Source organism: Lonchura striata, chromosome 4 (assembly GCF_046129695.1).
Source record: "Lonchura striata isolate bLonStr1 chromosome 4, bLonStr1.mat, whole genome shotgun sequence".
In the NCBI taxonomy this organism is placed as follows: domain Eukaryota; kingdom Metazoa; phylum Chordata; class Aves; order Passeriformes; family Estrildidae; genus Lonchura; species Lonchura striata.
The window spans coordinates 67,045,973-67,061,268 of NC_134606.1; the positions used below are offsets into that span (position 1 = coordinate 67,045,973).

The 15,296-nt window shown below is 57.7% G+C and overlaps 2 protein-coding genes across 2 annotated transcripts; both read left to right on the plus strand.

Annotated features, from left to right (window-relative positions):
* The first annotated feature begins 521 nt into the window (after positions 1–521).
* Positions 522–4,722, plus strand: LOC144246178 (serine/threonine-protein kinase pim-1-like). The gene is made up of 6 exons (XM_077782637.1): positions 522–531; positions 2,818–2,921; positions 3,014–3,064; positions 3,362–3,728; positions 4,121–4,297; positions 4,619–4,722. The coding sequence occupies exons 1-6, from the start codon at positions 522–524 to the stop codon at positions 4,720–4,722; spliced, it is 813 nt and encodes a 270-aa protein (XP_077638763.1).
* Positions 4,723–10,346: 5,624 nt separating this feature from the next.
* On the plus strand, positions 10,347–14,547 carry LOC144246179 (serine/threonine-protein kinase pim-1-like). Its single transcript, XM_077782638.1, has 6 exons — positions 10,347–10,356; positions 12,643–12,746; positions 12,839–12,889; positions 13,187–13,553; positions 13,946–14,122; positions 14,444–14,547. Exons 1-6 carry the CDS (start codon positions 10,347–10,349, stop codon positions 14,545–14,547), a joined length of 813 nt encoding a protein of 270 aa, XP_077638764.1.
* The last annotated feature ends 749 nt before the right edge of the window (positions 14,548–15,296 follow it).

A 15,296-nucleotide genomic window follows, 5' to 3' on the forward strand; every position in this document is an offset into this window, starting at 1 on the left:
TTTAAAAAAAGCTTCAACATAATACCAAGCTTGTCACCAGCTGCATAGGTCATACTATCAATCCTCTTTATTTCATTCTCCTTTGAAAACAAAATTCCAAAGAGCTCTTGAAATTCATTTTTAAGAGCGCCTTTTGTATCCTTTATTCACTCTTAAAGATAACCATGGAACAAGTAACGAAATAGCTGAAGGAAAATTAGCAGTGTTTTATTTGTCCTGAACCTAAGAATTTAAAACCTTACATTTTTACAAACATGATTTTATACAAAGTATAGGCAATGAAGTTTTCCATCCCCACTAAAGAAAAGGATGTGGCCTGAACCACGGCTGCAGCACCCCCAAGGCTGTAACTGCTCTGCCAGGGGTTCTTCCATGGTCATGGCTCTCAGGTGCTCCAGCACGACCCCAGGCACAGGCACTGATGTTTCGAGGGCTACCTGCTGAGCATGGCCTAATCCACAGCCACAGAGGCTTCAGGTTTATCCCTGGGCCACAATCCCTTCTTGGGCATGGAAACAACCATGGCCACAGGTACTCTGAGAGATTCCTGCTCTGCCATGGGCTTATTCCCAGCCGTGGATGCCTGCGGGTGTCCTGCTCCTTTCTGGGCTCGTCCACAGGTCACAGATCCCTCGACTGGAGCTCACACCACTGGAGTTCCAGCAGCACAGAAACAGCAGTGATGTCCTGGCCTGGTCTCATGGATGATGGGAAGGAAAAGCAGGTTCTATTTCAGGGTTTTAAGTGGAGTTTTGATCCTGTCCCTCACAGAATACACCTGGAGCAGGTGTCCAGCTGTGTGACACACAGAAAGGGTGTGCTGGGTGAAGAATGGGCAGATGTACTGGCTTTCAGTGGGATAGGATCCATTTTCTTCCCAGGGAGCGGCAAAGAGCTGGGTTTGGATTCAGCACGGGAATATGGTGGATAGCACACAGATGTCTTGGATGTTGCTGAGTGGGGCTTGCCCTCCTCAAGGACTTTGCAGTGTCACATTGGACAATCCATGTCCCGTGCTCTGCCAGCAAGGAGGTGAGACCATCAACATTCCCCTCCTCATCCCTGTGTCCTACGTAAAGAAGAATCTTCCACCCGCTCTGCTCCAGAGAGCTGGCAAGTGCCCCTAGGGAGCCCCCTCATCCCTCCTGGGGCACTGCGGAGGGCGGGGCCGAGGCAGGGCTGTGACTGCACAAAGGGGCAGAGCGCTGGCGTGAGGCAGGGCTGTGATGTCCCAGGGCTGTGCTGGCCGCAGCACTGTGACATCGCTGTGACATCACCGCGCTGTGGCTGTGTGAGACGGGCCAGCGCCCGCAGCTGCCAGTGCAGTCGCGACGGGACGTGCCGGAGCCATGGGTGATGGTGACGTCCTGCTGACCGTGCTTCTCCTGCTGCTGGCCGCCGTGGCTGTCTGGTGGGCCTTTGGCCACCGGCAACCGCGGGGCCGGCGGACACGGAGAGGGAAGTGGAGGAAGCGCCCCAGGGTCCAGCCCAGAGGCTCACGGAGGAAGCGAGGAGCCCCTGCGGCTCCCAGGTTCCCCAGGCCTCGGGCGACTCCTGGCAAGCGGCCATGTGCTCCCGCCAGCCCCCTGGGCAGCCCCTGCAGCTGCGGCCCCTGCCTGGCAGAGGCCCGGGAGCTGCAGGAAATGATGCTGCACCTCGGGGATGGCAACGGGACACGTGAGCCGCTCTATTCTGGGATGTGGCAGGCATTGTGGAAAGAACTGGAGGAGCTGCAGAACCAAGGCCACCTGCCCTGCTGTGGCTTAGCCAGCTCCTCCAGAAGCCTCCATCCTGTTCACAGGCTGCTCCCAGCAAGATTCTCCATCCCTGGGAGAGCCTCAAGGCCTGCAAGGATGGCACAGCAGGGGAGAGACATCACCATCCATGCAGGAAGCTCAGGCTGTCAGAGACCCTGCATCCAGCCAGGGGCCTCTGCTATCTCTGACAGCCTCCATCCCTTGCAGAGGCTCAGTGAGACCTGTCAGCCTGCGGAAAGAGCAGAGCCCGTGGACAGGTCTCCCAGCTCCCTTGGACTCTGGGACTTCAACAACACAGGCAACATCCTGACCCTTGACGTGGCAAGGGAAAGCGCAGAAGTCCAACTGGGAGCCCAGCCCGATGCAGGGGAGCCCGCTCAGGAGCAGCTGGCGGGGCAGCAAGCGTCCTGGAGCCAGCAGTGGGCATCCCACAGCAGCCAGGACAGCCAGGACGCTCTTCTGGTTCTGCCCGCCAGCAACAGCCCCAGCCTGGTGGTGGAGACGGGCCTCCAGACAGCACGGAGGTTCCTCCATCTGCAGGAAGCTGCCCCAAGACAGCCCTCGAGTGCAGCCAAGGCCTTTCTAGTAGCAGGTGAGATCTCCCGAGGAGCTGCCTGCGGCTCCCCCGGGGCTCTGGAGGGGCGCGGCCAGGCCAGGCCAGGGCCCCTGCGAGCAGCCTAGTCGCCGGCTGTTTCCAGTGCCTCCGACGGCACGGCTTGAAAAAGCCCTGTCTGCCTTGCAGCCGCTCCTGGCATCCCCCTGTGCCAAGGCTCGGGCTGCAGCCCCGGCCGTCGTCAGGAGCAGAGCCCAGCCCACGCCGCCGGGGACAGCGACGGTGCCGCCCTGCCCCGCTGCCCCGGGGCTGCCGCAGCCGCCTGTGCGCGCTGCCCCGGCCCGGCTCTGCCGCTCGCCAGCCCGGCGGCTGCAGGGCGGTGGCCGCTGCCCGGCGCGCAGCAGGAAGCAGGTGAGAGCGCGGCGGCCGCGGGGGCCCGGCCCGCTTCACTCGCGGGCACTTGCGGGGGGTTCTGGGCGCAAGGCTGATGGCTTCTCTCGGCCGCAGGGCAACAGAGGCAGCGGCAGGAGCTGTACCTGTGGGGCCCGCAGCTGGGCAGCGGCGGCTTCAGCACCGTCTACTCGGGCATCCGCCTCTCGGACGGGAGCCCGGTGAGTGGCCGCCACGGCCGGGCGGGGCAGGAGGGGCAGCGGCGGGGAGCGGCAGGGCTGGAGCTCAGCCCTCCTCTCTCCGTGGCTCGCAGGTGGCCATCAAACGCGTGGCCCGGGAGAGCGTCCTGCAGTGGGACGAGCTGGTGAGTGAACTGGGCCAGCGGGACAGAGCGGGGCGTGGCGGGCAGGGAGAAACCCGGGGCGGGCTCAGCGTGCGGAGCCGCAGCCCCGCGGGCCTGGGCACACCGGAGAGCGGAGCTGGGGCCGGGCAGCGGCACCCCCGAGCATCCCCCGGGCGGGAGGAAGCGCAAGCGCCTGGGAGGCTGCGCCAGGGGGCACTGGGGCATCCCGGGCAGGGCGCAGCGCAGCCCCAGGGCTGCTGCAGCAGCAGCAGCAGCAGCAGCAGGCTGCTGCAGGCACTGACTTTCTCCTGCTCACAGCCGGACGGCACCCGCGTGCCCTTGGAGGTGGTGCTCATGGAGAGGGTGGGCTCTGGCTGCCAGAATATCATCCAGCTCCTCGATTGGTTTGAGCTGCCTGACAGCTTCTTACTGGTCCTGGAGCGTCCGGAGGCATCGCAGGATCTCCTGCAGCTCCTGCAGGAGCAGGGCTGCCTGTGCGAGGAGCAGGCGCGCTGGCTTTTCTGCCAGGTGCTGGAGGCCGTGCGGCACTGCACCGCCTGCGGCGTCCTGCACCGGGACATCAAGCCAGAGAACCTCCTGGTGAACCCGGAGAGCGGCCACCTGAAGCTCATTGACTTCGGCTGCGGCACCTTCCTCCAGGAGCGCGCCTTCACGGGCTTTGCCGGTGAGCCCATGGCCTGGGCCCTGCTCCCGGTGCCAGGCACCGCACGGCCCCGTTCCCTCCTGGGCTGCGGGCTGCGTCCTTCAGCCGGCCGCCTTTAGGAACGGGGCGGATGCCGAGCCCCAGGGGCCGGCTGCCGGCCCTGCCGACAGAGGGGGGGCAAAAGCGGCTCCCGGCCCCTGGGCTCAGCGGCCCCACGAGGGCCTGGGCTGCTCCGCTGGCCTTCTTGGCCTTGCGGAATGGTTTCGTGCCTTTGGCCAGCTGGCTGGGGGACGCGGGGTGGCCTCGGGGGGAAGCTGTTGCCACGGCTGCAGCCCCTGCCTCGGCCAGGAGGCCGGCGCCAGGCTCTGGAAGGCAGCAGCCTGCGCCCGGCCAGCGCCGCCTGTCTCCCCTAGGAACGCACGTGTACAGCCCGCCCGAGTGGATCTGGCTCGGCTGCTACCACGGCCACGCGGCCACCATCTGGTCCCTGGGCGTGCTGCTGTACGTCATGGTCTGCGGGAGCCTCCCCTTCCAGGATGAGCCTGACATCGTGCTGGGCAAGCTCATCTTCCGGCAGCAGCTCTCTCCAGGTGGGTGTCCGGCCTCAAGCCGGCGGGCTTTGGCAGCTGGCGGCGCGCAGCTCGGTGCGGCCCTCACCAGCTCCGCGGGACGTGGATCTGCCCTCCAGGGCCGGCCGCAGGAGGGGCCCGTGCCGACGGGGTCAGCGCGGCACGGGCGGCCGGAGGAGGCGGCCGTGTCCCGCCGTGCCGCTCTCCCGCGTGGGGCAGAGCCGGTCGGGAGCCCGGCACGGCCCAGAGCCCGGCACAACATGGCCCGGGCCCCGCGGGCGACGGGGGCAGCTGGGCAGGAGACTCTGCCGGTGACCGGCGCTTTCTGCCTTCTCTCCCCAGAGCTCCAGCACCTGATCCGATGGTGTTTGGCCAAGCACCCTGCGGACAGGCCGGAGCTGGAGGAGATCTCATGCCACCCTTGGGTGCAGGGCCGGCGCTTTTGATGCGTTGCCGGAGCCTCTGCAGCACCCACTTTCCGAGTTCCACGCAGGACTGAGAACCCGAAAAATAAAACAACCAACCGATTGTTGTGTGTCAAGGCTGGTCCTTGTCAGCAACTTCAGCTAAAGAAACGTCTTGGGAAAAGGGGGAATCAGAGTGCTGCCTTCAGCCTTTATCAAGCTTTCCATGCCTGCCCTCCCGGCTGGTTCTTTATATCTTCAAGCTCAGGCTGTAGTGCGGGTAGGAGGGGCTTTGTCCAGCCAAGAAATGCAGCAGTGGAACAACAGCTGCCCTTGCAAAGTGGCAGGGCTTCTTGGTGTCTCTTGAAGCGACACACAGGTCCATGTGTGAATTCCAAGGGTTATTTGGTTTCCGGGACAGAGACGTTCCTCTCTTAGCAGAACTCTGAGGAGAGCCAGAAGCTACAAAATATCATTTCAGGTTGAGCCCTGCTGAGCTCTTTTTTATTTCTTCCTATGAAATGGGAGGCAGGGCTAGGCACTTGACCAGCTTGGTCTGCACCATCCTAAGTCATGTGCATGGAGCCCACAGGAAATGTTGAGATGCCAGAGTCATTCCCACGGTGCTGGTCTCATTTTACCCCCCAAAAATATCTTCTGCTGCCTTAAAAACAACCGATGGTAATGGAAAGCGCAGTAACCAGTCACAGGAAAGCACCCAGCTGCCCGCCTGTGGCAGGTGCCATCTACTAAACCTGTGCCACCTTCAGAAAATAGTGTGGCTGCCTCTGCGAGGCAACAGCGCATTCTCCTGCTCTCATTCCCACTGTCAGAGCAAAACTGGAACCAAGCAATCCCATTCCATCACAACCACCCTTACGCTGAAAAGGTGGAGCCCTCATCTCAGGAATGCCATTTGTGGCAGAGGTTTTCTGGGAGTGAAAGCATCCTCCCTTCTCAGAGGTATTGCAAGTTCCCCCTCTCCCCACTCCTTTCCATCCATAAATTGAACACTAACAATCCAGAAATGTTATACACCACAACCCTGGGATGTATTTTTTTTCTTTAGGTAGATCTAAAGCAAGCTGGAAGTTGTTCAGCATCTTCTGCCCTCTTCAAGTGAGCATTTGTAACTTTTCTTCCTACAATAATCCAACCAAACTGCTTGGTTACTCCTTGTCCTAGATTGCAAGGCAATGTGTGTATTCTCTCTGCCACCTGTTGGAGGTGTGGCAGTTATCTTCTGTTCATTGGGCAGTTTTCTTTATCTCTTCTACAAACCAATACTCCCTCTGGGGAGAAATCTGCTGGTAATGGGCCATGGAGTGGCCCTGCATGGCTGATAAAATTATATCATCTCACTGGGAGATGTTCTGCCCAGGGGGAGGAACCAAGTATTCCTAACTGGGTATAATCAGAGATTTTGGGACACCAGGGCAGCCTTTCTCCCAACTGGATTCCCGGAGGTGCAGCTTTCTTCGCCACTGGATTCCCAGAGGAAGACCAGGCCCATCTATACCACTACTGGGCCTTCAGAAGAAAACTCCACCTTTCTACAGGATCCCTGCTCCAGCAGAATCACAGCTGGCACTGCAGGAGAACTGCAGCCACCATTTAATGGGATGCTGCCACCACCCTGATCCACAGGGTGTCAGGTCTTATTCTGACTCTCTCACTCGTTTCTTTTTGTTGAGCTTTGTCCTATTACATTTGTATTTTTGAGTTTTCCTAGTAAAGAACTGTTATGGTTTGACACTGGCACAATGCCAATGCTCCCATGAAAATGTGATCCCTCCCTTGAATGCTGTGAAGTGGAATTTAGAGCAGAGCAAAACAGGCCTAAGCTTAATAAGAGAAAAAAAAAAAACTTTATTAGGCTACTACTACAAAAGAAAAGAGAAAGGAAAAAAAGGAAAGAAAAAATACACAAAGATCAAATGAAAACCTTGCAAAGCATTCCTCTTCCTACCACCCAACTCTAACAAACTACAGTGAGACACAATCTAGACCCCAATCAGGTTTTTACCTTCTAAACGATCGATACTCAGCCCCTTTGAGGGAGGCAGGAGCCTCTCTTGTGGCACAGACTCTTGAAGAAAATACAGATCTACATCTTGTGTTTCTATGTCACACATGGCACCGCCCGGAGAAAAGTTTGCTATAGTGACCTTCTCTTTTCTATGCACAGTGCTCTCACCACCAATGCATGGATGGACAGACTGCTTTTAGGATTTTTCCTTTCAAGTATGCCCTGCCAAGAGGGAAGAAAAACAACAGTTCAGTTTTTCATTGTTTGGGTCCACTGTCCCCCCTATTTTCCCATTTCCCCTAGAGCTGAGGGTTTAAAAACAGAGATCTTCTTCTCTTCTCTTTCCTTTAAAGACAGGGGGCGCCACCACAAACCCTCTAACTTTTTTCTCTGTTCACTTCTGTGTCTTCCCAGCTGAAACAGGTCTCTTGACTCACTGGCATTTTCTCAAAATACAGTCTCTCTTAAAAGAAGATTAGTTCAGTTTGTGGCTAACACGGAAAAGTCCAGTCAAAAGCCACTCCTTGTCCGCCTCCCATCTAGAATTTCTCCTTCTAACATCCCAGGGTCTAAGGTGTCTCTCTTCCTCTCTTTCAAACCGAGGAGGGGAAGGAAAAATTCACAAAGCTTTCATTTCTCAAGAAAGGGTTAAAAGTTCAAACTCCCCACAGATGGCTCGATGCCCAGACTCCGGCAACTCCCACGCACTGGGCACCTTGCAGCTCCCCCCGCTCCTCCTTCCTTACGGTGGAATTGCTGACAAAACTGCCGATGTCTCTTTCTCTCTCTCTCTCGGGAGAGAAACTCTGGGGGGGGGAACGGAGACATCTTAGATTTCTTCCACCCTTCCATCTGCAGGGGCCAGCCCGGTTCCAGTCCCTCCACCCTTCGGCCTTACCTCCGTCAGGCCATGGGCTTTCCCCTCCCCACCCAGCCACGGGCCGGGCGGGGGAGGCTGCACTACACACTAACCAGAACTAAAGAGAGCGAGTTCCCCTGGGAATTCTGCTTTTAACCCCTCTGTGTTCTCAGAGGCGTGTCCACCTTCAATTGGTTAATATCTAAATTGATCTCTTCCTTCCGGAAAAAATTCTCTTTCTGTGTCAAACCACGACACTCTACCCTTTGCTTCGGAGAACACTGATTACAAAAAAAGAAACAAAAAATCAGTATCAAAATTACATTTAACACATTCTATATGAAACAGCAACTTATACTAAATTTCTACCCTAATTTATTTCAAAATTTAACACATGCTTTGCTTTTATTCTTCTTTGATTTCATCTTACAGCTTTTATGTTATCACTATCTTATCTTGTCTTATATGATTTTATTTTATTTTTCCCGGTCAGGGAACCAAAAATGTCATGGTTTGACACTGGCACAATGCCAGTGCTCCCATGAAAATGTGATCCCTCCCTTGAATGCTGTGAAGTGGAATTTAGAGCAGAGCAAAACAGGCCTAAGCTTAATAACAGAAAAAAAACTTTATTAAGCTACTACTACAAAAGAAAAGAGAAAGGAAAAAAGGGAAAGAAAAAATACACAAAGATCAAATTGAAACCTTGCAAAGCAGTCATCTTCCTACCACCTAACTCTAACAAACTACAGTGAGACACAATCTAGACCCCACTCAGGTTTTTACCTTCTAAACAATCGATACTCAGCCCTTCGAGGGACGCAGGAGTCTCTTGTGCCACAGACTCTTGAAGAAAATACAGCTCTACATCTTGTGTTTCTATGTGTTTCTTGTGTATCTTGTGTTTCTCTGCGGGGGGACGGAGACATCTTAGATTTCTTCCACCCTTCCATCTGCAGGGGCCAGCCCGGTTTCAGTCCCTCCACCCTTTGGCCTTACCTCCGTCAGGCCATGGGCTTTCCCCTCCCCACCCAGCCACGGGCCGGGCAGGGGAGGCTGCACTACACACTAACCAGAACTAAAGAGAGCGAGTTCCCCTGGGAATTCTGCTTTTAACCCCTCTATATTCCCAGAGGTGTGTCCACCTTCAATTGGTTAATATCTAAATTGACCTCGTCCTTCCGGAAAAAATTCTCTTTCCGTATCAAACTAGGACAAGAACTGTTATTCCCATATCTTCACCCGAGAGCCTTTTAATTTTAAAATTATAATGATTTGGAGGGAAGGGGTTTACATTTTCCGTTTCAGGGGAGGCTTCTGCCTTCTTTAGCAGACACCTGTCTTTTCAAACCAAGACACTGCTCCAAGTAGTTGTTGCTGGAAGATTTTGCTGTGCTTCCCCATTATTTAACCCAATTTAAATTTAACCCAAGTGAAATAAGTACTATTTTGCAAATATTGAAACGTCTATATTTGAAGTTCTCAACATACTACAGAGATTGGATAGGTGATTTTCAAACTCTAACAGTGATATTGACCACAGAATATCAATAAATAGGAACTATCAGACAAAAGTTTATCTAATACACACCCTCAAAAAGCCTCAATTTTCTTTTTCTTTTCTATTCTGAAGAAACAAATTTACCAGCAATGCCATGCATCCAACAAAGTGACCCAGGCAGGCTGATGATCCTTCAGATTCCAGTTTTCAAGGGTGACTCTAGTTGGACACTGCTTGGAGCACTGCTCACACAGTGCTCATGTTAGGATGAAGTTCACAGAATACAGTGTTTTATTAATTTGCCTTGAAGGGGCAATTTCTTCCATAAAACTTCCAAGATTTCTCCGGGAACAGAAGGGATCACGCTGTGCTGTGCAAGGCTACCATGATTTAAGAGTCCAGATTACCTTGCCATATTTAAATAACCTTGTCATTAACAGCAAAGGAGTGGTGCAATTTCCAAGGCTGCATAAGAAAAGGATGTGTGTAGATCCAGCTCTGAAACAAAGCCCAGCTACAAGGTACTTTTGTTTGCTAGGTTTGCAGAGAGCCTTTTTCTCCTGCCCAGACCATCCTCTCCAGGATAACTGCAACAAAACCAAAACACACACTCACCAACACAACTCAGCCAAACCTGCCAGGAAGACCAATGCATTCAGCTGCTTCTACAAAACATCAGCTTACACTTTTCTACTTTAAAAACTAACAGTATAAATATACATGCAAGATTTCTTAAAAAGTGGCTATATCCAATAATTTAAAAAAAGCTTCAACATAATACCAAGCTTGTCACCAGCTGCATAGGTCATACTATCAATCCTCTTTATTTCATTCTCCTTTGAAAACAAAATTCCAAAGAGCTCTTGAAATTCATTTTTAAGAGCGCCTTTTGTATCCTTTATTCACTCTTAAAGATAACCATGGAACAAGTAACGAAATAGCTGAAGGAAAATTAGCAGTGTTTTATTTGTCCTGAACCTAAGAATTTAGAACCTTACATTTTTACAAACATGATTTTATACAAAGTATAGGCAATGAAGTTTTCCATCCCCACTAAAGAAAAGGATGTGGCCTGAACCACGGCTGCAGCACCCCCAAGGCTGTAACTGCTCTGCCAGGGGTTCTTCCATGGTCATGGCTCTCAGGTGCTCCAGCACGACCCCAGGCACAGGCACTGATGTTTCGAGGGCTACCTGCTGAGCATGGCCTAATCCACAGCCACAGAGGCTTCAGGTTTATCCCTGGGCCACAATCCCTTCTTGGGCATGGAAACAACCATGGCCACAGGTACTCTGAGAGATTCCTGCTCTGCCATGGGCTTATTCCCAGCCGTGGATGCCTGCGGGTGTCCTGCTCCTTTCTGGGCTCGTCCACAGGTCACAGATCCCTCGACTGGAGCTCACACCACTGGAGTTCCAGCAGCACAGAAACAGCAGTGATGTCCTGGCCTGGTCTCATGGATGATGGGAAGGAAAAGCAGGTTCTATTTCAGGGTTTTAAGTGGAGTTTTGATCCTGTCCCTCACAGAATACACCTGGAGCAGGTGTCCAGCTGTGTGACACACAGAAAGGGTGTGCTGGGTGAAGAATGGGCAGATGTACTGGCTTTCAGTGGGATAGGATCCATTTTCTTCCCAGGGAGCGGCAAAGAGCTGGGTTTGGATTCAGCACGGGAATATGGTGGATAGCACACAGATGTCTTGGATGTTGCTGAGTGGGGCTTGCCCTCCTCAAGGACTTTGCAGTGTCACATTGGACAATCCATGTCCCGTGCTCTGCCAGCAAGGAGGTGAGACCATCAACATTCCCCTCCTCATCCCTGTGTCCTACGTAAAGAAGAATCTTCCACCCGCTCTGCTCCAGAGAGCTGGCAAGTGCCCCTAGGGAGCCCCCTCATCCCTCCTGGGGCACTGCGGAGGGCGGGGCCGAGGCAGGGCTGTGACTGCACAAAGGGGCAGAGCGCTGGCGTGAGGCAGGGCTGTGATGTCCCAGGGCTGTGCTGGCCGCAGCACTGTGACATCGCTGTGACATCACCGCGCTGTGGCTGTGTGAGACGGGCCAGCGCCCGCAGCTGCCAGTGCAGTCGCGACGGGACGTGCCGGAGCCATGGGTGATGGTGACGTCCTGCTGACCGTGCTTCTCCTGCTGCTGGCCGCCGTGGCTGTCTGGTGGGCCTTTGGCCACCGGCAACCGCGGGGCCGGCGGACACGGAGAGGGAAGTGGAGGAAGCGCCCCAGGGTCCAGCCCAGAGGCTCACGGAGGAAGCGAGGAGCCCCTGCGGCTCCCAGGTTCCCCAGGCCTCGGGCGACTCCTGGCAAGCGGCCATGTGCTCCCGCCAGCCCCCTGGGCAGCCCCTGCAGCTGCGGCCCCTGCCTGGCAGAGGCCCGGGAGCTGCAGGAAATGATGCTGCACCTCGGGGATGGCAACGGGACACGTGAGCCGCTCTATTCTGGGATGTGGCAGGCATTGTGGAAAGAACTGGAGGAGCTGCAGAACCAAGGCCACCTGCCCTGCTGTGGCTTAGCCAGCTCCTCCAGAAGCCTCCATCCTGTTCACAGGCTGCTCCCAGCAAGATTCTCCATCCCTGGGAGAGCCTCAAGGCCTGCAAGGATGGCACAGCAGGGGAGAGACATCACCATCCATGCAGGAAGCTCAGGCTGTCAGAGACCCTGCATCCAGCCAGGGGCCTCTGCTATCTCTGACAGCCTCCATCCCTTGCAGAGGCTCAGTGAGACCTGTCAGCCTGCGGAAAGAGCAGAGCCCGTGGACAGGTCTCCCAGCTCCCTTGGACTCTGGGACTTCAACAACACAGGCAACATCCTGACCCTTGACGTGGCAAGGGAAAGCGCAGAAGTCCAACTGGGAGCCCAGCCCGATGCAGGGGAGCCCGCTCAGGAGCAGCTGGCGGGGCAGCAAGCGTCCTGGAGCCAGCAGTGGGCATCCCACAGCAGCCAGGACAGCCAGGACGCTCTTCTGGTTCTGCCCGCCAGCAACAGCCCCAGCCTGGTGGTGGAGACGGGCCTCCAGACAGCACGGAGGTTCCTCCATCTGCAGGAAGCTGCCCCAAGACAGCCCTCGAGTGCAGCCAAGGCCTTTCTAGTAGCAGGTGAGATCTCCCGAGGAGCTGCCTGCGGCTCCCCCGGGGCTCTGGAGGGGCGCGGCCAGGCCAGGCCAGGGCCCCTGCGAGCAGCCTAGTCGCCGGCTGTTTCCAGTGCCTCCGACGGCACGGCTTGAAAAAGCCCTGTCTGCCTTGCAGCCGCTCCTGGCATCCCCCTGTGCCAAGGCTCGGGCTGCAGCCCCGGCCGTCGTCAGGAGCAGAGCCCAGCCCACGCCGCCGGGGACAGCGACGGTGCCGCCCTGCCCCGCTGCCCCGGGGCTGCCGCAGCCGCCTGTGCGCGCTGCCCCGGCCCGGCTCTGCCGCTCGCCAGCCCGGCGGCTGCAGGGCGGTGGCCGCTGCCCGGCGCGCAGCAGGAAGCAGGTGAGAGCGCGGCGGCCGCGGGGGCCCGGCCCGCTTCACTCGCGGGCACTTGCGGGGGGTTCTGGGCGCAAGGCTGATGGCTTCTCTCGGCCGCAGGGCAACAGAGGCAGCGGCAGGAGCTGTACCTGTGGGGCCCGCAGCTGGGCAGCGGCGGCTTCAGCACCGTCTACTCGGGCATCCGCCTCTCGGACGGGAGCCCGGTGAGTGGCCGCCACGGCCGGGCGGGGCAGGAGGGGCAGCGGCGGGGAGCGGCAGGGCTGGAGCTCAGCCCTCCTCTCTCCGTGGCTCGCAGGTGGCCATCAAACGCGTGGCCCGGGAGAGCGTCCTGCAGTGGGACGAGCTGGTGAGTGAACTGGGCCAGCGGGACAGAGCGGGGCGTGGCGGGCAGGGAGAAACCCGGGGCGGGCTCAGCGTGCGGAGCCGCAGCCCCGCGGGCCTGGGCACACCGGAGAGCGGAGCTGGGGCCGGGCAGCGGCACCCCCGAGCATCCCCCGGGCGGGAGGAAGCGCAAGCGCCTGGGAGGCTGCGCCAGGGGGCACTGGGGCATCCCGGGCAGGGCGCAGCGCAGCCCCAGGGCTGCTGCAGCAGCAGCAGCAGCAGCAGCAGGCTGCTGCAGGCACTGACTTTCTCCTGCTCACAGCCGGACGGCACCCGCGTGCCCTTGGAGGTGGTGCTCATGGAGAGGGTGGGCTCTGGCTGCCAGAATATCATCCAGCTCCTCGATTGGTTTGAGCTGCCTGACAGCTTCTTGCTGGTCCTGGAGCGTCCGGAGGCATCGCAGGATCTCCTGCAGCTCCTGCAGGAGCAGGGCTGCCTGTGCGAGGAGCAGGCGCGCTGGCTTTTCTGCCAGGTGCTGGAGGCCGTGCGGCACTGCACCGCCTGCGGCGTCCTGCACCGGGACATCAAGCTAGAGAACCTCCTGGTGAACCCGGAGAGCGGCCACCTGAAGCTCATTGACTTCGGCTGCGGCACCTTCCTCCAGGAGCGCGCCTTCACGGGCTTTGCCGGTGAGCCCATGGCCTGGGCCCTGCTCCCGGTGCCAGGCACCGCACGGCCCCGTTCCCTCCTGGGCTGCGGGCTGCGTCCTTCAGCCGGCCGCCTTTAGGAACGGGGCGGATGCCGAGCCCCAGGGGCCGGCTGCCGGCCCTGCCGACAGAGGGGGGGCAAAAGCGGCTCCCGGCCCCTGGGCTCAGCGGGCCCACGATGGCCTGGGCTGCTCCGCTGGCCTTCTTGGCCTTGCGGAATGGTTTCGTGCCTTTGGCCAGCTGGCTGGGGGACGCGGGGTGGCCTCGGGGGGAAGCTGTGGCCACGGCTGCAGCCCCTGCCTCGGCCAGGAGGCCGGCGCCAGGCTCTGGAAGGCAGCAGCCTGCGCCCGGCCAGCGCCGCCTGTCTCCCCTAGGAACGCGCGTGTACAGCCCGCCCGAGTGGATCTGGCTCGGCTGCTACCACGGCCACGCGGCCACCATCTGGTCCCTGGGCGTGCTGCTGTACGTCATGGTCTGCGGGAGCCTCCCCTTCCAGGATGAGCCTGACATCGTGCTGGGCAAGCTCGTCTTCCGGCAGCAGCTCTCTCCAGGTGGGTGTCCGGCCTCAAGCCGGCGGGCTTTAGCAGCTGGCGGCGCGCAGCTCGGCGCGGCCCTCACCAGCTCCGCGGGACGTGGATCTGCCCTCCAGGGCCGGCCGCAGGAGGGGCCCGTGCCGACGGGGTCAGCACGGCACGGGCGGCCGGAGGAGGCGGCCGTGTCCCGCCGTGCCGCTCTCCCGCGTGGGGCAGAGCCGGTCGGGAGCCCGGCACGGCCCAGAGCCCGGCACAACATGGCCCGGGCCCCGCGGGCGACGGGGGCAGCTGGGCAGGAGACTCTGCCGGTGACCGGCGCTTTCTGCCTTCTCTCCCCAGAGCTCCAGCACCTGATCCGATGGTGTTTGGCCAAGCACCCTGCGGACAGGCCGGAGCTGGAGGAGATCTCATGCCACCCTTGGGTGCAGGGCCGGCACTTTTGATGCCTTGCCGGAGCCTCTGCAGCACCCACTTTCCAAGTTCCACGCAGGACTGAGAACCCGAAAAATAAAACAGCAAACCCATTGTGGTGTGTCAAGGGGCTGGTTCTTTTCAGCAACTTCAGCTAAAGAAACGTCTTGGGAAAAGGGGGAATCAGAGTGCTGCCTTCAGACTTTGTCAAGCTTTCCATGCCTGCCCTCCCGGCTGGTTCTTTATATCTTCAAGCTCAGGCCCTAGTGCGGGCAGGAGGGGCTTTGCCCAGCCAAGAAATTCAGCAGCGCAACAACAGCTGCCCTTGCAAAGTGGCAGGGCTTCTTGGTGTCTCTTGAAGCGACACACAGGTCCATGTGTGAATTCCAAGGGTTATTTGGTTTCCGGGACAGAGACGTTCCTCTCTTAGCAGAACTCTGAGGAGAGCCAGAAGCTACAAAATATCATTTCAGGTTGAGCCCTGCTGAGCTCTTTTTTATTTCTTCCTATGAAATGGGAGGCAGGGCTAGGCACTTGACCAGCTTGGTCTGCATCATCCTAAGTCATGTGCATGGAGCCCACAGGAAATGTTGAGATGCCAGAGTCATTCCCACAGTGCTGGTCTCATTTTACCCCCCAAAAATATCTTCTGCTGCCTTAAAAACAACCGATGGTAATGGAAAGCGCAGTAACCAGTCACAGGAAAGCACCCAGCTGCCCGCCTGTGGCAGGTTCCATCTACTAAACCTGTGCCACCTTCAGAAAATAGTGTGGCTGCCTC

What these genes read in the sequence shown, in the direction of transcription:
- LOC144246178 (XM_077782637.1), top strand. An exon ending in CGCCTTCACGGGCTTTGCCG is followed by an intron (nt 3,729 to 4,120) that starts GTGAGCCCATGG and finishes TGTCTCCCCTAG; the next exon opens with GAACGCACGTGTACAGCCCG. An exon ending in CCGGCAGCAGCTCTCTCCAG is followed by an intron (nt 4,298 to 4,618) that starts GTGGGTGTCCGG and finishes TTCTCTCCCCAG; the next exon opens with AGCTCCAGCACCTGATCCGA.
- LOC144246179 (XM_077782638.1), top strand. An exon ending in CGCCTTCACGGGCTTTGCCG is followed by an intron (nt 13,554 to 13,945) that starts GTGAGCCCATGG and finishes TGTCTCCCCTAG; the next exon opens with GAACGCGCGTGTACAGCCCG. An exon ending in CCGGCAGCAGCTCTCTCCAG is followed by an intron (nt 14,123 to 14,443) that starts GTGGGTGTCCGG and finishes TTCTCTCCCCAG; the next exon opens with AGCTCCAGCACCTGATCCGA.